The sequence below is a fragment of the Salvelinus sp. IW2-2015 genome, linkage group LG30 (assembly GCF_002910315.2).
Source record: "Salvelinus sp. IW2-2015 linkage group LG30, ASM291031v2, whole genome shotgun sequence".
Classification (NCBI taxonomy): Eukaryota; Metazoa; Chordata; class Actinopteri; order Salmoniformes; family Salmonidae; genus Salvelinus; species Salvelinus sp. IW2-2015.
This window is the reverse complement of record NC_036869.1, coordinates 24,439,198-24,463,447: the sequence shown is the minus strand read 5'-3', so window position 1 is coordinate 24,463,447 and position 24,250 is coordinate 24,439,198. Positions and strand designations below refer to the sequence as shown.

The window sequence follows — 24,250 nt, the reverse complement described above, 5'->3', positions numbered from 1 at the left end:
GACTATACAGCCACAGCCTTCCACACGTCTGACACGTGCAGTGAGAGAAAAGCGTGACAAGTAAGTTACTGGCCAATCAGTATTTATGTAGTCACTGAGTGGTTATATTCTCAACCAATGAGAGCGTTTTTGTACCAAGTGCTAACCAATCGTGGCCGTGCACACAGTTCAGCACGTGTAGCGCATGGTAGCAATTCACATGTTGCCCCTCGCTGTACTGAGGACTGAAAGGTAAACGGAATTTGAAAGGAGGAAAAGGAGGAAACAGTACTGAGACGTTGAGAATAGAGGACTCTAACAACTATAGCGCGCAATCAACATCAGTGTTTGTCATATATATATATTTTTTTAAATAAGATCTTGTCAGAATTGTAATAGGAGAAGGAAATAGCAAATATTCAACTAGTTATCCATTTGACTGTTTTATTTTATTGTCTTGATATCGGCTTCATCCTAAAAAGGTAAGAGATATATCGGCTATAGCCTACTGTGCCTTATGTTTTTCTTTAGAGTTTTTTTCCCCCCTAGTCCTATTTTAACTCGATTTGAACTGTCAAATGTGCACTGTTGGTTACAATAATTAAGCAAATAGTAAAATAATTATTGGTTGTGCCTGAAGTATGCGCTGGTTCAGGATCAGCTTTCCCAGCTCGAGCCCGAACCTTCCTTTGGTTAACGCCTCAAACCAACCTGGAATCAGTTTATGGCATTAGTTATCTCAATGTATGTCATCTATATATTATTTAATAACTTTAATACAGTATAGACTAATTTAAAGAAAAGGCATAGGGGATTTATGAGATGCGTTCAATGAACATTGACAACTTTATAATGCGTGAAACAATGTAGTGTAATGCAGCCTCTGGCCTTTTGTTTCAGGATAGTCAATTAGTTTGATGTTAAAATGGTCAGATGTTTGAAATGTAACTAATAGCTGACATAAAATCCTAGAGCGATACAGCCAAATCCCACTGGACAGGGTGCGTCACACCCCCACACAGCACACGATCACATGTATAGATAGCAACGCAACAGCTCGTGGAGTTTGAACCAATATCAGTGACTAACAGCATTCCTTCTTGAATATTTATTAGGGGACACACCTACTAGTATTCTGGAACGTGATGTGAAACTCATGCATTTGCGTTGTTATTGTTTTTTATTTGTTATTGTTTTTTTATCGATCGTTTTTTCATTTAAATTGTGATATAGGTATGTCTATGACTATGTCATTTTGTTAAAGGGGGGTTTTACTACATTACTACATGCCGGACTTGTTGTAATGCCTAGGTCACCATTAACTCTACATCAGTTACTCTGAGGTATGTCTAATTGTAATATCCATTGGGACTGACCTGGTCTGTTCTCTCTCTCTCTCTCTCTCTCTCTCTCTCTCTCTCTCTCCAGGGATGCATTTGTTGAGCATGTCCACCAAATGGCCGACCTATGATTCCCGCTCCTCCACCCCCAGCTTCCTCCTCAGCGAGAGCGACGTGACTGAGGACGAGGCAGACATTGATGTCTTCAMCTCCGAAAGYGAGGGAGATAGCTCAGGGGGTGGCAAGACCTGCTCAGTACCCTTCTCCCTGGCCGGGGGTGGCGAGGCAGCCCCTAGGTTACACTGGTCCATGGCTGGGAGTGGACAAGCGGAATGCTTTCCCCACACCACCATCTACCCATCCATGGTGGCTTCCTCTTGCAGTGCTGCATTCTACACAAAGGAAAGCACAGAGGAGACCACGCAAGGAGACCTGGCCTTTGCTCAGAAAGTGAGTTTTGTTTATTTAAAGACTGATTTAAACATACTTTGTTACTGATTTTCTCACCCAGGGACATTGTCAGACAGTAGATGTTGATGTTTTCTGTTTCCCTTCTCTCTCCTAGTGTTCAGAGCTACAAAAGTTTATCAGACCCCTGTTGGAGCTTCTGAATGGACTCAAGACGGGGAGATTTGAGAGAGGACTTAACAGTTTCCAGTCGAGCGTTGCCATCGACAGACTCCAGAGGATCCTGGGTATTCTTCAGAAACCTGACATGGGGTAAGCAAATCATCTTGTGTATAGCTAGCAGTAACTTATGGTGTAGTCACACATTTACTTTAAGTGTTTCATGTCGTAACATGTTATTAATGACAGTACTCCTCTTTTTCCACAGAGAGAAATTCCTCCGCACCCTCCTGCAGGTAGAGATGATGCTGAAGATGTGGTTCCCCCATGTGACCCCTGTCGCTGCCACCCAGAACCCCACACCCAGTCTTCCGCCACGATGGCACCAAAATCAGCTGTGTATGCCAGTCAAAGTGGGTCTCTTACTGCTCTAGCTATCACTGTTTAATATGTAATTGTCATAATGATTCCCACAGCAATCTATAATATGTAAGACTTGTATCTAATTTATGTTTTTCTTCACTCTTGCTCCATCAGAAGCGCAAGCTTAGCTGGTTGGACTCTGATTTCCCCAGTGCCGCCCCACCCACCTGCAAGCGCCTGCAGCGTGAGGACAACTACCAGGAAGTGACCTCACAAGACTTTAGCCTTTTGAACACAGACACTTATAGCCCGTCATGTCTGACTGTCAGCAGGAGAAGAAAGGGAAATAAGAGGCTTGACATTTCACCTTGCTCTGCATGTGGTAGCCCAGCCACACAAGACAGCCGTGTCTCCTCAACCCATCTGGTGTTTCACTCACATCAGTTCTCCCTCCATGAACATCAGCCACGGAGATGCCACAGCGGGCCTGGCACAGTGAAGACACAGACCAATATTACATCAGTGGGAATCCAAAGGAGGAGTCAATCTATCCCCACATTACTAAGGTCTATGAAACAAGAGCCGGAGTAGAAGCACAGACACATAAAAGTGGACATAAAACTGAACTCTGAACTCATTGCACCTTTTAACCATCTTTCATTTTTCATTTTTTTTACTGAAATTTACCTGGGAATATTTTTTATGGTTGATGTGATAAAGCAGTGTTTAGTAATAAATAAATAAAATATATATACTGTTACATTTTTATTTTATTTTAGACGAATAAAAGATTGATGGAATACCTCTAACCTAACATCAACTCACAGTTATGAGTAGTATTAATAGTAGTACATCTTAAAACATGGACAATACAATGAAAAACAATACAAGAACCTGGTAATCCTTTAGCTGATGCAGCACAGTGAAAAAAGGCAGCTGAGTGTATAAGGCTTGCTATACCACCTCATTGATTGTAAACCATAGCATACAACTGGCACTAAACCACTCCCAACCAGTGGCAACAAAACCATGTATTTATTACACAGTTTAATGTAACTATTGACTAAATCCACCTCAGTGTGAATACTAACTACCACAGTAGCATACAACTGGAACGAAGGCAACCATTAAGTACTACAAAAGAGGAGAAATAACAACTATGTTAGATTTATTGTATTTCTCATAAAATGGGTCTGTTCTAGAAGAACCTGGATGCAGACTAGAGCCAGGGATTCCCTATTACATTCTAATTTGCTTTATAACTTTCTTTATTTGACAGTATACATTTATCATCCTTTACTTTTTGATACATTTGATATCAGGTTTATTCTTCTACGGTGTGAAAAGAAAAATATTTTGAGGAATATGTCACTGCCCAAAAATGATTTGCACATGAGTATTTTACTTTCGATAACAAAGGACATTCCACCTTATTGATAAATGTTACTATTGTGATGACGCCAAACACCTCATTTTTTTTTATCTTCTAGGAAGGTTTCTATTGGATTGGGAGAAAATCCATAAAAAGTATTTCATTAGGCCATTTGGGTATTTGAACCACTATGTTTTTGCTGAGCAAATATCATTCATGTCGAAATGCCACTTTATCCCTGGCCACTTTCAGAGAGTCGCTCTTGAGTTGTAACTACCTCGATTGGAGTAGGCAGGAAACCAAGAATAACTAGGTACTGACTTGATCTGCCAACTTAAAGAAGATTTCTGGATAAAAACGAATACAGACAACTGAAGCTGGTAGTATGTGTTATTGTTCCTTACCGTGCCAGGGAAGGCCCAGGTCGTTGGACAGCATAGGAGAGAGATCACTGCAGTTGTAAATACAGGTAACTGTGTTGAGGCAATGCACAACCCTTCCTAAAAACTGGTCATACATCAGCCAATTGTGGAGTTGTTTATTTAGATATTTCCCTTGAGGAAATACTGCAATTTCATGTGATGTTTTTGGTGTATGTAGCCTAATGCTCCTGCTTAATTAATAGTGTCCCGTGTGGCTCAGTTGGTAGAGCATGGTGCTTGCAACACCTGGAGAAGCGTGTCTGTTAAATGACTAAAGTGTAACATTAAAAAAATCGAAAATAAAATGTACATTTCCACATAAATAGGGCCCATGTTTTGGACATTTTCTCTGTTTATCAAAAGAGGACAAATGGTTAGGCTGAGAAGGATACTTCGCTGTTTTATGTTATCTTCCTTTATTCAAGCCATTTCCTTTGCTTCCTTTCTTCCTACCTTTAACCCAACACCCTCCATCACATTTTTGGGTTGGACATAATATAATTGTTTTTTGGTTACACACAATGTAATTGTGCATAATATTTTATATATAATTGTTTGAGACCTACATTGTTTTTGATGAATTGCACCCTTTATGCTCAAATAAAGTAACGTGTTGGTTCATCAGAACTTGACGTCTGACACATACATTCAAATGATTTCCCTGAACATCTGAGCTGATGTAGAATTGACTGTGGCCCTGCTAAATGAGAGTTCAGGTAGGCCTCCGTGCTACAGCAAGAAAGTAGAAGGGGTGCTCGACAACAATGACAAAAATCCAACAAAATAGCCTACCAAGAAAAACTTCCAAAAGGACTACCGGTAATCTGAGGCAGGAAGGAGTTGGAGTACTCAACGAAAAATGCAGAGATACATTTCTTATTTACTGAAGCTTTATTCCATTGTTAGGATGAGTACAGGTGACTGATGTCAAGCTGCCAGTCACCTGTACTCGTCCTACTTCTTTCAGAGGAAGACATCAGTTTGGCGTCGAAACGTCAGTCACCTGTACTCTTCTCAACGATGGATTAAAGGGGCAATCTGCAGATGCTATATTTATTTGGGGATTTATAAATTAATGATATATACCCATTGATTCTTGAAGAATGTAACTTTTAAATGCCTCATGGGCTTCACACCCTGTCAGAACCTAAAATATAAGCTTGTTTTAATCCAATGTTTACTCTACTGTTTACTCCAATGTTTGTACTCCAGTATATTACTCCAGTATATTGTTTCAACTGTGGATAGGCCATTTAAAGCCTGAGAAAATCTACAGTATCCAGCTGCAGTCCTGCAGCATGGCCTGTCACTAAAAGTGGCCTTTCACTAAAACCCTATACTATTAACTAGCTACTTTTCCTTTCCTAGTTCTCTTTCTTCCTTTCCCTTCCTAGCTCCTTTCCTCCTATCCTTTCTGACCTTCCATTCCTCCTTTCCTCACTCCCTTTCTGACCTTCCATTCCTCCTTTCCTCACTCCCTTTCCTCCTCTCATAGCTATATTTCCTTTCCTCCTTTCATAGCTTACTTTCCTATGTCCCTTTTTCTTTCCTCTTCTCCTAGCCCCCTTTCATATTTTCTTTCCTACTTTCATTTCCTAGTCTCCTTTCCTAGCTCCGTTTCCTCATTCCTTTCCTAGCTCACTTTCCTTTCCTTGTTTTCTAGGTCCCTTACCTTAACTCCTTTCCTAGCTTCCCTTCCTCCTTTTCTAACTCCTTTCCTAGCTTTTTGATTTGATTTTAAACACAATACAACCACACATGTGGATACAGTACAATGCCATTAAAATCATTGACCATGACACAAAAACAATTATTATCCATTGTGGAAAGAAGGAAAAGACACTAAGAAAAGGAGGAAAGGAAGATAGGAAAGGAGGAAATTAAGCTAGGATAGGCAGAAAGGAAAGGAGGAAAGGGAGCTAGGAATGCCAAGAAGGGGAGGAAAGGAAGCTAGGAAGGAAGGAAAGGAAGATTGGAGCTAGGAAAGGATGGGAGGAAAGCAAATGAGGGGAGGAAAATAAGGAAAGGGAGCTAGGAAAGGAGGAAAGGAAAGGGAGATTTAGCAAAGATTATAGCCTTTTCTCATTTGCGCAACAGTCTGTCCTCCACTCTCTCCTCGGTTGGTTGTGGGCCTCCTGGAGGTCAGGCCTCCCCCTGATAGAATATGAACATGTCAGTTGGGGGCCCCTCCAGATTGCATATGGCAAAATGTGTATAATAGCTTGAGATTAGCTACAAAACTGTACATTTTTCTGTCTGCCCGCGGCAAATGTGTAGAATTGCATGAAGTTAGCTGTTTTCCGGGTGGTGGGGCCTCCTGAAGGTAGATTCCCTGCGGCCTGTGTGCGGTTTTAGTGACACGCAATGATGAGCTGGAGGACTGCAGCTATTTAGCCACAGGGTGGCGCTACATTCACATTAGTCCGTTTTTAGTTTTCTAGTAACGACCAACCAACTCTATAATAAGACAGAAACTCAATAAACGTCTTTGTTGCTCAAATTGTTGAAATAAAACCAAGGACAGAATAAATACTATCGTTAGCAAATACAGTAATAACTTAATGTACTGTTAAAACAATAGCAACTGATTTATGCATACAGCCAGCGCGGCACCATACTTTTTATAACGAAGATAGACCAGACCCTGTCGTTGGAGGGGCACAGGGTCTGAGCAAGCGAATCGAGGAATCCGGGTGGAAGAGAGCGCGCTTGTTTGAAATGGAAAAACGTTGCGGTTGCAATTGATAAAGAAGAACATCAAGACGAAGCAGCTGCTTCCGAGGGGTTCGTGCTGATTGTACGGAGACTGTGACAGCCGGTAAAATGGCATCCCTTGACAAGGCAAGAAAATGTACACTACCGTTTCAAGTCAGTACTAATTCAAGGGTTTTAATTTATTTTTACTATTTTCTACATTGAGCAATGGACATTAGACCGGTGAAAATGTGTACTTTGGTCTGGAGTCCAAATTTTCGATTTTTGGTTCCAACCGCTGTCTTTGTGAGACGCAGTGTAGGTAAACGGAGGACCTCCGCATGTCTATTTCCCACGTAAAGCATGAAGGAGGAGGTGTTATGGTGTGGGGGTGCTTTGCTGGTGACACTGTCTGTTATTTATTTAGAATTCAAGGCACACTTAACCAGCATGGCTACCACAGCATTCTGCAGGGATATGCCATCCCATCTGGTTTGGGCTTAGTGGGACGAACATTTGTTTTTCAACAGGACAATGACCCAAACACACCTCCAGGCTCTGTAAGGGCTATTTTACCAAGAAGGAGAGTGCTGCATCAGATGACCTGGCCTCCACAATCGCCCGACCTCAACCAAGTTGAGATGGTTTGGGATGAGTTGGCCCGCAGAGTGAAGGAAAATCAGCCAACAAGTGCTCAGCATATGTGGGAACGCCATCAAGACTGTTGGAAAAGCATTCCAGGTGAAGCTGGTTGAGAGAATGCCAAGACTGTGCAAAGCTGTCATCAAGGTAAAGGGTGGCTATTTGAAAAATCTGAAATATAAAACATATTTTGATTTGTTTAACACGTTTTTGGTTTCTACATGAGTCCATATGTGTTATTTCATAGTTTTGATGTCTTCACTATTATTCTACAATGTAGAATATAGTAAAAAATTAAGAAAAACTCTTGAATGAGTAGGTGTTCTAAAACTTTTGACCGGTAGTCTTTGTCAGGACAAGTGCAGTATTACCATAAGGAGACTTATACTTGGAATACGGAGGAGGAATGAAGGGAAAATGAGAGGCAGAGGAGGTCTGAGAGACAGGGAGGAAGAGGGTGAGCTTGAGTCGATTAAAAATGGTGAGAAAAAGGGAGATGGTTTGTTAAAGAAGAATGGTAGAACTTGTAAGCAGAGTGAGTTGAAGACAGGAGGAGAAATGGAAGTGAATGAGGGCGAAGTATCGGAGGTGGTAGGTGTGGTGAAGTTCTTGGAGGCCGAGGCTTGCACCGAGGGTCAGGATATAGATGGGTCTGTGACAGGAGGAGTGACGTTTTTGGATAAAGTGGACCCTTGCCTTTTGGCTCATCCTTTTATGGTTTCAGGGTGGGCGAAAACAGAGTTGGATGCTGTGGAATCGGTGAGGGTTACCAGAAGTGGTCTTGTAATAATTGTTTGTGTTTCTGCTGGTCAGAGGGAGCAGGCCCTCCGTGTTAAACGAATGGGGGCAAGAGATGTGAATTGTTTTGCTCTCAAGAAATGGGTGCCACTGAAAGGAGTGATTACTGGGGTAACGGTAAATGTGAATGCTGACCAACTGAAGGTTAAGATTCCCGGTATTTGTGATGCTAGTTGTTTGGTGCGACGCAGACAGGGTGGCGTGAGTGGAGAAACAGAAGAGTCATTGTCTGTTCTTTTCACTTTTGATGTTGAGTCATTGCCCAACAAAGTGATGTTAGGATATATACAGTTGAAGTCAGAAGTTCACATACACCTTAGCCAAATACATTTAAACTCAGATTTTCACAATTCCTGACATTTAATCCTCGTAAAAATGCCCCGTCTTAGGTCAGTTAGGATCACCACTTTATTTTAAGAATGTGAAATGTCAGAATAATAGTAGAAAGAATGATTTATTTCAGCTTTTATTTCTTTCATCACATTCCCATTGGGTCAGAAGTTTACATACACTCAATTAGTACTAGGTAGCATTGCCTTCAAAATTGTTTAACTTGGGTCAAACGTTTCAGGTAGCCTTCCACAAGCTTCCCACAATAAGTTGGGTGAATGTTGTCCCATTCCTCCTGACGGAGCTGGTGTTACTGAGTCGGGTTTATAGGCCTCCTTGCTCGCACACGCTTTTTCAGTTCTGCCCACAAATGTTCCATAGGATTGAGGTCAGGGCTTTGTGATGGCTACTCCAATACCTTGACTTTGTTGTCCTTAAGCCATTTTGCAATAACTTTGGAAGTATGCTTGGGGTCATTGTCCAGTTGGAAGACCCATTTGCGACCAAGCTTTAACTTCCTGCCTGATGTCTTGAGATGTTGCTTCAATATTTCCATATCATTTTTGTTCCTCATGATGCCATCTATTTTGTGAAGTGCACCAGTCCCTCCTGCAGCAAAGCACACCCACAACATGATGCTGCCACCCCCGTGGTTCACTGTTGGGATGGTGTTCTTCGGCTTGCAAGCATAACCCTTTTTCCTCCAAGCATAACGATGTTCATTATGGCCAAACAGTTATATTTTTGTTTCATCAGACCAGAGGACATTTCTCCAAAAAGTACGATCTTTGTCCCCATGTGCAGTTGCAAACTCTAGTCTGGCTTTTTTATGGCTGTTTTGTAGCAGTGGCTTCTTCCTTGCTGAACGGCTTTTCAGGTTATGTCCATATAGGACTCGTTTTACTGTGGATATAGATACTTTTGTACCTGTTTCCTCCAGCATCTTCACAAGGTCCTTTGCTGTTGTTCTGGGATTGAGTTGCACCTTTCGCACCAAAGTACGTTCATTTCTAGGAGAGGCACTGAGTTTGAAGGTAGGCCTTGAAATACATCCACAGGTACACCTCCTATTGACCTAATTATGTCAATTAGCCAATCAGAAGCTTCTAAAGCCATGACATAATTTTCTGGAATTTTCCAAGCTGTTTAAAGGCACAGTCAACTAAGTGTATGTAAACTTCCGACTTCAACTGTAAGTTATCAGGGCCCTGGACGTTCTGCCATCCTAGGCGAGACCAAAATCTTTCATAAATGCATGGTGGGCCTCGTTTCGTTGGAGCTGTGTAAAATAAGCTTTCTGTCAATGACCCAGCCTTAACGAATTTTATTTATTTAAATATCAAATTTGATTGTCCAATATACATTTCAGCATTTCTTCATTTTGTGGCACGCCTAGAGTGACCTCTTTCCTCTGCTGTTGTGCTGCATTACAGTCATCGATGTTTTCTCTCGGTAGCTGTCCATGGTCCTGAAATCAAATCAAAGATACCCAGCATTTCCACAAACTTCAGAATGTTCCCATTATTTGTCTCGTTCAGCCTGTCAGTGGTCCCACGTAGTGCAATGTTCTGGGTGGCCATTACGCGTATCAGGGCTATGAGCCTCTGCAGCACCTGCTGCCAATGGAGAGTCTCTTCGTCAATAGCCCGTTGGGCTTGGGCATCGATAGTTTGCTTGGACACCAGCCTGATCTCCAGCTCCTTCCACCTCTGGAAACTTTCTAGACGGTCATGCGACTTCTCATGAGAGCGGAGGAGGTGGGACAGATTCTTCCAGTTCCTGGTTCCATCCCTGACCAGTGCAGATTTGCACTCATGTGAAAAAAAGTTTGCAACAAAAACAGAAGGCTGTATCATTTTGCTTGGAATAAACGAGCCATGGTCTCTCCCTGTTCGCCATCCTCCTATTGTAGTKGGCCACCGAAAATATTTGTTACCTCTCATCTCTTGGKAAATTCCCCTCCTTATCCTGATATGGCCCAACCTGCACTAAAATATATCGTAAAGATCCATTCAAATCTTTTGGCCACTCACCGAGATCTTTTATGTTTTTTTATGTCATCGGGGACAGGGAGCGACGGGTCTGAGGTAGTAGGGTCCAGATAGGTCCAGATAGTAGGGTCTCCGCTGGCATTATTTGGAGGTGTGGTTAGGCCTGGTGCGACCACCTGTTCTTGTCCACCCAGAGAGCTGTCATCATCGGTGGAAGTGGATGGCTCGGACTGCTCCGGTTCGCACTCTTCGCTGCTAGAACCAGCGAACGGGGGCTCGTCCGTCTCTCCGAATGAACGTCCTTGGAGGCTTGTTCTCCACACCGGCTGATGGACATTGCTGCAGGCTGATAGATTTCAGCAGCGAATCTCTTTGGCTTAGAGATTGTGCCTCTTTTCTCATTAGTTTAAAAAATATATATATATTGGCTTCCTGATAGTTTTTGTCTCTTTGACGTGGTAGCAAATTTGGTTGCAAATCTCTGTAGCTTACTTTTAGCTAAAATGATTTCCACTCACCCCCGGCGGTCTAGTAGCCGATCAGGGGCGCCGGAGGGCGGCACCCAATTTCCAAAATGTCGCCCCAAATTCCGATGTTACAGGTGTCAAGCTTAAGGGCATGTGACAGTAGTGTGTAGGAGGCAGGTTCCTAAGTGTGAGAAGTGGTCAGAAGGGCATGAGACACAGGATTGTGTAGTGTTGGGGGAAGTAGTGGTACGTGTTAATTGGGAAAGGGGGATACCTAGTCAGTTGTCCAACTGAATGTATTCAACTGAAACGTGTCTTCCGCATTTAACCCAACCCCTCTGAATCAGAGATGTGCGGGGGCTGCCTTAATCGACATCCACGTCTCCGGCGCCCGGGAACAGTGCGTTAACTGCCTTGCTCAGAGGCAGACCGACAGATTTTTACCTTGTCAGCTCAGGGATTTAATCCCGCAACCTTCCAGTTACTGGCCCAACACTCTAACCACTAGGCTACCTGCCGCCCCATGGGCCCCATGGGCAGGAAGTTGTCATGCTGAGCCAGGGAAGAAAGTATAGGAATATGGATCAAGTGGGAAGGATCCTGAGAGGAGTGGTGTGAATAGTTGATCTATACCAGTACAGAGGGATAAACCAACAAGTGATATATGTTTCAGTAAGATTGGATTTTTGGCATTTATAGCAATGGTTATCAACTGTACTGCAGGGAACGTAAGTCACAGAAAATAGAGGTTGTGGTGGGAGCTGCAAAGAGGTATTTGAGTGTGCAAGACTTGATATCAGAAGAGTTACAGGGTGTGTTAAGTATTAAGTGTTAAGACACCACGTCTCTTACTTTCAGGCTGTTGGCCTGAAGTAGGACTAAATATATTTAAGTAGTAGAGTATGGTATATTTTGATATTTTGTCATTTTTTTTGTGAGTGTAGTGTTTGGTAAGGTATTGTTGTTGTTTTTTCAAGCAAAGCATAAGGGAGTTATACTCCAGTCGAGTAGGTGGACTAATGCAACATTTATTAGACCTCATCGAAGAAGAAGACCTTGTCGTTTCCAACGGGAGCAAATTAATCACAGTGCGCAGAACAAGCAAGGAGGTGGGCAGAGCCAAGCACGAGCTAGTGAGATCCTATTGGCGCGTTCTAGCATTATTTGTATATTTCCGTTAGGGAACGCCTACTCTATGAAGTGCGCGTGTGCAATAACTAAATTCCCACTTGCACTTAAAAATAAAAAACTTTGGCAAAGGGTAAAGTCTACAACACGCAGTCCAATCTGTTTATTACAGATTATAGTTTTGGAAATAGAAAGCTGTATGGAGATTAAATGTTTAATCGAAGAGAACATTTGCAGAATTTCGCGCCATCTTCTCCTAATGCCGGCCATTGGGCTTTCTCTCATCACCATATTTGGTAGTGAGTGGAATCGACGCCAACCGGATGCTTCACATTTATACATCCGCTGAAATATCTGGCTCATTGTTTTATGTGTGGCTTGGCAGTGCAAGGCCCGAAGATGGCTGCAGGATCAGGCGCGTCAAGCGGCCAAAGTCGTGGTTTGCCTGTGGCTCTGGAGTCAACTTTGGACCGACGGTTTCAAGGAGTGTCGAACACAATGGAATCAATTCAAGGACTATCAAATTGGTGCATTGAGAACAAGAAATACCACAGCCTTATCGTGCGTTACTGGATTAAATGGTTGAGGAAATGTGAGTTGCTAATGTTAGCTAGCTAACGATAGCTGATTTGCCTGGCTAGCTTAGCGCTCGTTATATTGCTAGGTTAGCTAACTTTAGCTAGGTAACTGTTGGCTGCATACTTTAACGTAAGTAACTAGCTATGTTTAGCGAATGTTAACAGTATCTAGTTAGTGACATTGGTGCACAACACAGGAATGTCATGTGAAATTAAATCATGTAATGTATCTTATAGTTAGCTTCTTGGGTAACGTTAAGTAACGCGGGAGTGCGCATATGTGGAGCTAGTTAGTTAAAAAGTTAGCTAATGTTGACTTGCAGTGTCAGCCAGATAATGCTATCACTACTAACGTTACTAGTTGTGATGTCTAGCAAATGTTTGTTATAACGTGTCTGGTCAGTTGTTGACAAACAATGGCTTTAGTGAGCAAGTATTCTACGCATAGAATTAACGTTAGTGTAAAGTTGTTAGCTAACGTTAGCTATTCTCCTGTTAAGACTGTCAAATTTCTTGAAGCCTTTGCCATCCTTGGTTTAACACCTTAAATCAGTTGGACTTAGATGTGTCAAACAGTAACAATCAAAATACACGTTAACTAGCTAGGTAAATAGTTCAGTAATTAGCCAACACGTTTATAAAATATACTATGTTAATGAGTTTACTGTAACTTCCTGTTAACTACACAGTAGTTATTGCACAATAAAAATAGGAACGTTTTGAGGAGCAGACTAGCCTACCTCAGGAAATGACCAACCATTTTGGGAGCTATAGTTGTTGTAGGCCTATAGGGAGTGCTTGTGTACGATAATTGAAGATGCCTGAATGTATTGTTGTTCAGGTCTCCCGGAGACCGGGAACATGCTGTGCTGCTTTTGCCAGATGCTTTCCTCTACTTTTTTGTTATTGACAGTGAAGCTTTGGTAGTCCATATTTATGTCATTGTGTGTTGTTTTAGAAACTGTATGTTATTTATTTTTTAAGAGTGTAGTTACTAGTAAAGTATTCCTAACATGCAGACCAGACAGCTCGCAGGCATTTTGATTTTGTCCTCCAACTCCAATCAGGACTAGCAGGTTGAAATATCACAACAAAGTCTGAGCCAACTATATTAATTTGGGGACAGGTTGATAAGCGAACATTTATGGTAATATCTAGCTTGCTGTTGCTAGATAATTTGTTAATAGGATATAAACATTGGGTTGTTTATCTGAAATGCACAAGGACCTCTACTCTGACAATTAATACACAGATAAAAGGTTAAACCGATTTTAGTTGCTAGTAATTGCTCCTCCTTCGGGCTTCTTCTTTGGACTTTATATGGCGGTTGGCAACCAACTTTAAGGTGCATTACCATTGCTGACTGGCGTGAGGACCTCAGTTCATTTTACCATCACCCATGTGGGTATGTGTGCCTAAAAACCAATGAGGAGATGCGAGAGACGGGACTTAATAACGTAACTGACCTCACTGCTCGCGTTGCAAAATAAATGTACTCATATATGTTATTCAATCATTGCACCCACACTGCTCACGCGCGTCAACGAGCATCTGCGTAGCCTGGTGCTAAAATAGAACTTGGTTCTATTTGCGATGCGCTGTAAGTCCCGTCTCTCCCATCTCCTCATTGTTTTTTAGGAGCGTATACCCATGTGGGTGATTTGAAAGATGAACTGAGGTCCACACTCCAGCCCAGTTGGTAGTGGTAATGCACCTTAAAGTTGGTTGCGAACCGCCATATAAAGTCAGAGGAAGAGAGATTACTAGAAACTAACTCGGTTTCACCCTTTTATGGATTAATTGTAGAGGACCTTGTCCATTTCAGGTAAAATAACAACCCAATGTATTTATCCCATGACAAATTAGTTAGCAACAGCAAGCTAGCTAGCTAAATTGCCATAAATGTTTAATGCTTTTCGACCTGTCCCCAAATTAGTATAATTGGTTCAGATTTCGTTGACACTTTTCAACCTGAGTGTCCTGATTGTGGGTGGACAAAATCAACATGCTCACGTGTCTGGTCTGGTCAGCATGTAACTCGAAATGACTGTGTTGTTTTTAAAGCCGCAATAAGCAGTTGAAACAATAACAAGAATTGTCCCGGCCAATGTTTCGGTAAAAATATGATGGATATGGCTGGGTAAATGTAACCACTGTCAAATTCAGAGACAAAGCTATGGATGAAAGTACTGACCATCCATCATAACATTAGTTTTGAAGAGTTATAGTTTGTTTACATTTACAAACATGGGAGCTTATATTTTGGGTTCTAATGACTATTGAACTATGCAAATGCATTGGGGCATTTTTATAGGTATTCAAGAATCAATGGGTAGGTCTGCATATCATAGATTTATAAGTCCCCAAATGGATGTAGCAACTGCAGGTTGCACCTTTTTTTAAGGTAATTTTCTTTGAGTTAAAAATAATGTGATTGTGTTGCAAGAGTGGATTGTGAGAGTGAAGAAGGTACTGCTTGTGAAAGCCAGCCGATATGTGCTAAAGGTGTATTGCCGTGCAACTTGGTGAAGGGGTCTTTGTAGGATTCCTTCATGGACCTAGTTTAGGAACAAGTGATAGTTCACTCACTCCAAAATGCATAGTCTGCTAATTACTCCTGTTAGTTTATACCTATTGGCTGAGGAAGAGTACAATGTTATGTTGGTATGCCTGGTCTTGTTACTACAGCAGGGAATTAAGTATTTTCACCCAGGCTTAGATAAGTATCAGGATGTTGCTGTGACTGCCTTGGAGGCGGAGCTCTGAGTTTTTCAGTCACCATGACTGTTTGCTGGTGTTCCTGCCTTTTCAGCAACAGAAGCTGATGTTGGCAATGCTTAAAAATGTTATGATGTAGGCTTAAAGGGCAAGTTTGTTTTGCATTACCTGGTGCCCCGGCTGGTGGAGATTTCACTTAAGGACCTATGTTGGCCTGAAACCTTAGAGGTTCTTCCATTGGCACTTTGAAACCAACCCAGGTTGGGCTGGACTTGGTGGCCTAGCTCAAGATGTTTCCACTGCTTCCAGATAATTAGAAATTATGTCATGTTGCTAGGTAGACAAAATGTGACTGCAGCTGGCTTCACTAATGTTGCTAGCAAGCAAGATGTTGAAGAATTTAATTCACCCTCACCATACTGTAACTAACATTACCCCATACTCCTGCCAGTACAAGCCAGACTCAGAGCGATGTATTTAGCTTGCTGAAGTTAGCTAAACGATTAGCGTAACATGCTAGCTAACTTAATTCCTACCTTGCTTGCCATGACATTGGCTATTAGCTAGCTAACCAAGCAAACCAGACAGGTTTGATATGATGTAGCTAGCTAGCTTTCAATACGACTTGGCAAGCTACAATTCCTGCTAGCTAGCTTGTTTTAACTCTGATTTGCTAGCTAATGTTTTTGGTCACTAGCATTTGAGTCACTAAACTTTCTCATAAAAGTTTATTGTGTAGTGCAAAAATGTAATGAAGGATCCAGCTATGGTGGTAATTAGTGTCATTTCTGACTACTGCAGTATTTGCTTGTCAATGTGCTAGCTAACAGAAACAAGTCCAGACAAGCTAGCTAAACGTTGTCAGCATCCAGCAGTGATCAGCTTGGTGGTTGCATAGGAACGGCATCACCAGCCCAACTTTTAATCGAGCTGGCACCAGTTGTGAAACTTGGCTGCGCTGTCCCAGGTTTCCCTCGACCTAGCTCGAATTTTAAGTGCTTTAGTGTCTGCTAGGGCTGGGTGATTAGACCTAAAAATAATATATATTTTTCAAAATTATGGTCGATTCACATATAAAACATTTAAAATGTTTTCTCTAAATCAGCGTTGTACAATTTAATGGTCACTGCATTTCAAACAGTCAGAAATAGTCTAATGAATTCACAGCTTGTGAAGTTATACCATGGATAAATATAAGCCTTCCACAACCATAAGACCCACTAATAATTACATTATTTTATCAAATTAGTTTTACCTGCTTTTTTTTGCCGATAATCACATCTGGCTTTCAAGTGTAAGAAAATGCCCTTTTTTGTTACAGATTTAACTGGACGAATAAAAAATCATGAGCTGGCGCTCACCCAGAGAGAGTGATTTTATGTAGAGGTGCTGACTAACTGCGAATAAGCTATAAAAATATGTTGCACACTATATAAACTCCCAGTTATTTATCTAGAACCATGCATAATGCACGTTCACTAATGACTAACTTCTTGTAGCAGGCATAAGGCTATAGAAAATGAACACAGGTCTCATCCACAATCTCCCGAGTGGCGCAGCGGTCTAAGGCACTGCATCTCAGTGCTAGAGGCATCACTACAGACCCTGGTTCGATTCCAGGCAGTATCACAACCCGGCCATGATTGGGAGTCCAATAGGGCGGCGCACAATTGACCCAGCGTCGTTAGGGTTTGGCCGGGGTAGGCCGTCATTGTAAATAAGAATTTGTTCTTAACTGACTTGCCTAGTTAAATAAAAATCTCAAGCCCACGTGCTAGTGATAAGCCAGCTAATSTTTATTTCAAGTTCAGCCAACTTGGATCTATTTGCTAACTAACAAGGTTGAACAGTTTAATTGTTATGAACACACCCTTCTGTCTGTTTGCAAAGCATGTTAGCCTGTCCAGCCTGTCCACTTTGTTCAGAATGAAAACGAGTTGCCAATTCTTTATAATTGTGTTTTATGGTCAGTGCACATTTAATGAAAGACTAGACAGCTAGTATAAGTGTTTGGATAAAATGCTGCTAGCGGTACCCCAATGCAGTGAGCGATAAACTGAGCATACATTTTTTCAATGTTCATTGATACACTCGTTTTAGTAGTCTGCTCTGTGCACAATTTGAGTAGTTGAGACATAAAAAGGGTATTGTGAAGTTAACTTATCCTCTATTACAGTCAAATAATGTCTCAATGTGTTTTGSTATCCATATGACAGATTCTGTTGGACCAAATTCAAATAGTGAGTTGAAAACGCTTGTCAGAGTGGAATATGTGATCTCAACTTTGTTGGCGTGAGAGGCAGGGGAGAGGCTTGTGTGTGTAAACCATAGAGGAAGAGGCGACGCGAGAGGTTTCACTCTCGCTAAAAACGTTCCAAAATAAGTAATGCGTTTCTAAGGGCTTATATTGGACCTAAGCTTGTCGCCTGCCTTCCCGACTTTGGGACAACAACTGTCTCCCATTTGTTAGGGCGGAGATGTGCATCTCGTCATTATATACAGATCTCTGGCGTAAATGGGATGGTGCACGAAGGAGAAGAGACCAAAAATACAACAAGCGAGCAAGCGGACATAAACACTCCTAATAACGATTAAATGCAGATACAGGCATTTGGAATATCGCCAAAAAACATAAATTAATTAGATATAGTGTCTGCCTTTTATGGTATGACAGAATAAACCTGTTGACGTAGGGTAATAGTGGCTAACTGCCTCCCTCTTTAGCGTATATGACTTCAGAACACTTGTGTTGATGATCTTATCGTGGCTAAGTGCCTTGCCTGGCTGTGTGTGACGTCTGAATCACAGTGTTGATGTCATAGTGGCTAATAGGGCTGGTAATTTCCAGGGACCTCACAATACGATATCATGATACTTAGGTGCAACTCAATATTCATGTTTTGTACACTCGGTGCATGTCTGCTGCAGAGGGACGAGAGAGACCAGAGAGACCCCCATCACTAGTGGCTACCTGCCTTTATAATGTCACAATAGAAGTTATTGGGCGGGTTCAAGCGGACCATCGTTGATCACCAGCTTTCAAAGTGTGTTACATTATGGGTATAAAAATGGTCCTTCTTGCGACATGTTGACTGCAGGAGCTTTACAAAAACCTTGTGGTTTAAGGTCATGTAGTTTTTGTTGAAGTCACCTTCAAGTCGCTTCAGTTGCTTCTCGCCAATTACACTATGCAGCCATGACCTGCATTGTGGTTGACAAATAGTGCCTCCCAATCATTTGTGTGTTTTTGTTTGACCAATGCGAACGTGGCCAAAGACATGACTGAAACAGGAACCAACTTCCACAATTCTAAACAGTCCCTCCAGGATTTCGTAGGGATATTTTTGTGATATGTGCGGGCAAAAATGCTTGGTATTGCAGAGTCAATTCTGATATTTTGCATGGCAATGATTTTGTCCAATTTGTCACATGCGTTGAGGGAATAAGTTTGTTGACGTGTGGCTTGATTGATCCATAGAATAAATGTGCAGTGTTTGGTTAAAACATTTTATACTGCAGAGATGGGTCTTTAAAAAAAAATGTATCAAATAATGCTGGAATATTGCTTTTTTACTTTTTTTTTTATGTGGAAATAATGCAGTGATTGGTCAAATGTGCAGGCACTCACATAATATGCAGGGAAGTATTGATTTAGCCCCAAAAAATTTATCGGAATACTGGAGGAACTGTCAATTCCCCTGACTGTTTACAGTGCCTTCAAAGTATTCATACCCTTGACCTTTATCAAATTTTGTTACAGCCTGAATTTAAAATTGATTACTTAAGTTGCATGGACTCTGTGTGCAATAATAGTGTTTTAAAGTGGAACTGACAGTTTTAACAACTTTGCAGGTATGAAACAGACAATCATATCAGCCCCAAAAAATCCCAGTTTATGCTTCAAAACCAACATAAGAGGTTTTAAAATGTGTTCTATTTGACTCAAAATTCCATGACGTACTGTCAGGCATTGTGGGAAGAATAGATGGATGCAGTTCAATGTATGATTAATATAATTCACCAATACATTTCTTGGTAGTCCAAAAAATATGGCTATCAGATTGTAAAATCACAGCTGGCCTGGTACATTGTTTGCTGCCACAACTCATTCGAGATGCACAGTTTTCAATTTCAATTATTCAATATTTTGAACAAAAGCGGACTGTAACTAAGGCTGGGAATGGTTGGCAAAACATTTTTAATCATGTTTTCAGTTGACATGTTACTACATAGCTACGTATTTATTTGGAGTTAAATACTTTTTGATTCGGGTCCACAGCATGTTATGCACATCTGCAAGCATAGCAGCAAAGGCTGGACATATTATTTATCTTTTATTTTAATATTTTAAAATGCTATAAAGAGCATCATAAGTGGACATTATAAAGTGCCATATTTTTCTGATAAAACAACGTTCAGTTGGGGTCGTAGTTGCATGTGTTTTTGTGAAAACAAATAGGCTATGGCTGGCCTGCAAATTCAGTGTTTTTAAAATATTGTCCGTGCGCAGATTGAATTTGACACCCCTGGGCTAGCGTAGCTATTTATTTAGCAAGCTAAGAACATTGAGCCTAATGCTAGCTACTGGGAGAATGTCATGTCATTGGAGGAGTGGGTGAGTGACCAACTTTTTCCCCTCATTTTTTTGTTGGCTACAGCAAGAGATGCTGCAGGTTTAGTTAGGTAGCAAGAAATGTACATTGTTTTGCTAGCTAACTAGCGAGCTATGCTGAACTTGAACAACTGTTATCCACAGTTAGCATATATCTTAGTTGTCAATCAAATGTATTTGGCATCGATCAAATGGGTGGGCAGGCAAGTTCCCATTGTCAACTTTGGTTGGGACAAGCATGCATTGGCGAGCAGGCTGCAGAAGGACTAGCAGGCTACTATTTCCCTTTTTTATCAATTTTGACAGCCAACTAGTTGAAAAAGTTTGAGAGGGTGTAACTAATCTTCCCTCGTTTAGATTTTAGCTCATCTCACTCTGGCTAGCATTAGTTGTTGATCTTATTAATGTGCATCGGCAGCTGATGGAGAGAGAGCCTACTTTTTTTTTTAATCAATAGGATTGTGACTTTCTCAAATGTAAGGCTCCCGTGATGTTTACATATTTGCATAAATCCTTTCAGCTGTATTTTGCAGCTTTTGGCAAATCAAATTTGATTTCTCACATGTGCCGAATACAACAGGTATAGTGAAATGCTTACTTACAAGCCCTTAACCAACAATGCAGTTTTAATAAAAATAAGTGTTAAGTAGAAAATGGATGAGTAAAAAATAAAAGTAACAAATAATTAAAGAGCAGCAGTAAAATGACAGTAGGGAGGCTATATACAGGGTGTACCGGTACAGTAAATGTGCAGGGGCACCGGTTAAATGAGGTAATATGTACATGTAGGTAGAGGTCAAGTGACTATGCATAGATTAATAAAACGTAGCAGCAGTGTAAAGTGGGTGGGCAATGCAAATATTCTGGGTATACATTTGATTAGCTGTTCAGGAGTCTTATGGGTGGGGGTATATGCTGTTTAGAAGCCTCTTGGACCTAGACTTAGCGCTCCGGTACCACTTGCCAATGCAGTAGCAGAGAGGTCTATGACTAGGGTGGCTGGAGTCTTTGATAATTTTTAGGGCCTTCCTCTGACACCGTCTAGTATACAGGTCCTGGATGGCAGGAAGCTTGGCCCCAGTGATGTACTGGGCCGTACGTACTACCCTCTGTAGTGCCTTGCGGTCGGAGGCCAAGCAGTTGCCATACCATGCAGTGATGCAACCAGTCAGGATGCTCTCGATGGTGCAGCTGTAGAACCATTTGAGGACCCATGCCACATCTTTTCAGTCTACTGAGGGGGAATAAGCGCTGTCGTGTCCTTTTCACGACTGTCTTGGTGTGCTTGGACCATGTTAGTTAGTTGGTGATGTGGACACCAAGGTACTTGAAATTGAACCTGCTCAACTACAACCCCGTTGATGAGAATGGGGGCATGCTGTGTCTTTTACCTATTGTCCATAACCATCTCCTTTGTCTTGATCAAATTGAGGGAGAGGTTGTTGTCCTGGCACTACACTGCCAGGTCTCTGACCTCCCTATAGACTGTCTCATTGTTGTCGGTGATCAGGCCTACCGTTGTAGTCATTGGCAAACTTAATGATGGTGTTGGAGTCGTGCCTGGCCATGCAGTCATGAGTGAACGGAGTACAGGAGGGAACTGAGCATGCACCCCTGAGGCCCCCCGTGTTGAGGATCAGCGTGGCGGATGTGTTGTTGCCTAACCTTGCCACCTGGGGGCGGCCCGTCCAGGATCCAGTTGCAGAGGGAGGTGTTTATGCCCAGGGTCCTTTAGCTTAGTGATGAGCTTTGAGGGCACTATGGTGTTGAACGCTGAGCTGTAGTCAATGAATAGCATTCTCACATAGGTGTTCCTTTTGTACATGTGGGAAAGGGCAGTGTGGAGTGCAATAGAGATCTGTGGATTTGTTAGGGCGGTATGCAAATTGGAGTGGGTCTAGGGTTTCCAGGATGAGGCTGTTGATGTAAGCCATGACCAGCCTTTCGAAACACTTAATCTCTGCCGGTAGTCATTTAGGCAGGTTACCTTCGCTTTCTTGGGCACAGGGACTATGGTGGTCTGCTTGAAACATGTTGTTATTACAGACTCGGTCAGGTTGAAAATGTCAGTTGGTCAGCGCATGCTCGGAGTACACGTCCTGGTTATCCGTCTGGCCCTATGGCCTTGTGAGTAAGATTTTTAAAGGTCAATATTCACATCTACTCCCTTCACAGAACAGCGCAAACTAGCTCTAACCAGAATAGAAGGAGGAGTGGGAGGCCCCGGTGCATAACTGAGCAAGAGGACAAGTACATTAGTGTCTAGTTTGAGAAACAGATGCCTCACTAGTCCTCAACTGGCAGCTTCATTAAATAGTACCTGCAAAACACCAGTCTCAACTTCGAGAGTGAAGAGGTGACTCCGGGATGCTGGCCTTCTAGGCAGAGGTCCAGTGTCTGTTTTGTCCAGCTTAATCTTTTATTGGCCAGTCGGAGAGATGGCTTTTTCTTTGCAACTCTGCCTAGCATCCCGGTTTGCGCTGTTCTGTGAAGGGAGTAGTACACAGCGTTGTACGAGATCTTCAGTTTCTTGGCAGTTTCTCGCATGGAATAGCCTTAATTTCTCAGAACAAGAACAGACTGACGAGTTTCAGAAGAAAGTGTTTCTGGGCATTTTGAGCCTGTAATCGAACCCACAAATGCTGATGCTCCAGATACTCAACTAGTCTGAAGAATGATGTGCTAACATAATTAAAAAAGGGTTTTCTAATGATTAATTAGCCTTTTAAAATGATAAAATTTGATTAGCTAACACAACGTGCCTTCGGAACACAGGAGTGACGGTTGCTGATAATGGGCCTCTGTACTCCAATGTAGATATTCCATTAAAAATCTGCCGTTTCCAGCTACAGTAGTCATTTACAACATTAACATGTCTACACTGTATTTCTGATCAATTTGATGTTATTTTATTGGACAAAAAATGTGCTTTTCTTTCAAAAACAAGGACATTTCTAAGTGACCCCAAACGTTTGAACGGTAGTGTATGTACTGTCACTGTGGGGATGACGTCATTGATGCACTTATTGATAAAGCCAGTGACTGATGTGGTGTACTCCTCAATGCCATCGGAGAATCCCGTAACATATTCCTGTCTGTGCTAGCAAAATAGTCCTGTAGCTTAGCATCTGCTACATCTGACTACTTTTTTAATTGATGCTTCCTGCTTTAGTTTTTGCTCATAAGCAGGACTCAGGCTAAGAATTATGGTGACATTTGCCAATTGGAGGGCAAGGGAGAATGCGTTCTCATGATCAAAAGTCGAGCTGTTGCTACTGCCTGTAAACATACAGTCCAGTTCAAAGTGAAAGATGGCACCCCCGTGTGGCAAATGGCTTTTTAGCATATCCCTACTGTTAATCTGATTGGCGCACCTGTCTGGGTAGAATGCAGTCCTGGACAGTGTGTATTAATTGTCCAAACGCACAGCTGCTTTCCCGCTATAGAACTTTCACAAATGCCTGACTACGTAATTCCCAGACGTTCTATGAATTTATGAAAACGTGAAAATGACCATGTCCAAGTGCGCGCTTGTCAGAAAATGTAAAAAAGGTGTTTGTTTTTTCTGTGGGTTTATATGAACAGATTTTAAGATTTTGTGTTGATAAAATGCTGTCGGTTCCACTTGAACATGATTTTTGAACGACTACCTCATCTCTGTACCCCACACAAGGTCCCTCAGTTGAGCAGTGAATTTGAAACAGATTCAACCACAAAGACGAGTGAGGTTTTCTAATGCCTTACATAGAAGGGCACCTATTGGTAGAGGTCAAAATAAAATAAAAAGTAGACACTGCATATCCTTTTGAGCATGTTGAAGTTATTACTTACACTTTGGATGGTGTATCAATACACCCAGTCATTACAAAGATACAGGTGTCCTTCCTAACTCAGTTGCCTGAGAGGAAGGAAACCGATCTCGGGATTTCCCCATGAGGCCAATGGTGACTTTGAAACAGTCACAGAGTTTAATGTTTGTGATAGGAGAAAACTGAGGATGGATCAACAACATTGTAGTTACTCCACAATTCTAACCTAACTGACAGAGTGAAAAGGAAGCCTGTACAGAATAAAAATATTCCAAAACATGCATCCTGTTTACAACAAGGCACTAAAGTAATACTGCAAAGAATGTGGGAAAGCAATTCACTTTTTGTCCTGAAATACATAGTGTTGTGTTGGTGGATTTGCCCCAAACATATTACGGAGTACCACTCCATATTTTCAATCATAGTAGTGGCTGCATCAT

At 41.8% G+C, this 24,250-nt stretch overlaps 2 protein-coding genes across 2 annotated transcripts in view; both read left to right on the top strand.

Annotated features, from left to right (window-relative positions):
* Nucleotides 1–225: 225 nt before the first annotated feature.
* ciarta (circadian associated repressor of transcription a) lies at nt 226–3,445 on the top strand. Its single transcript, XM_023975542.2, has 5 exons — nt 226–461; nt 1,408–1,769; nt 1,885–2,039; nt 2,155–2,299; nt 2,424–3,445. Exons 2-5 carry the CDS (start codon nt 1,410–1,412, stop codon nt 2,838–2,840), a joined length of 1,077 nt encoding a protein of 358 aa, XP_023831310.1. The 5' UTR covers nt 226–461; nt 1,408–1,409; the 3' UTR covers nt 2,841–3,445.
* Nucleotides 3,446–12,450: 9,005 nt separating this feature from the next.
* Nucleotides 12,451–24,250, top strand: part of rprd2a (regulation of nuclear pre-mRNA domain containing 2a) — a 31,320-nt gene continuing 19,520 nt past the window's right edge. Inside the window, exon 1 of the mRNA XM_023975301.2 lies at nt 12,451–12,685. Coding sequence (XP_023831069.1) covers nt 12,463–12,685 — 223 coding nt within the window. The 5' untranslated portion in view covers nt 12,451–12,462. The remainder of the gene's footprint in view (nt 12,686–24,250) is intronic.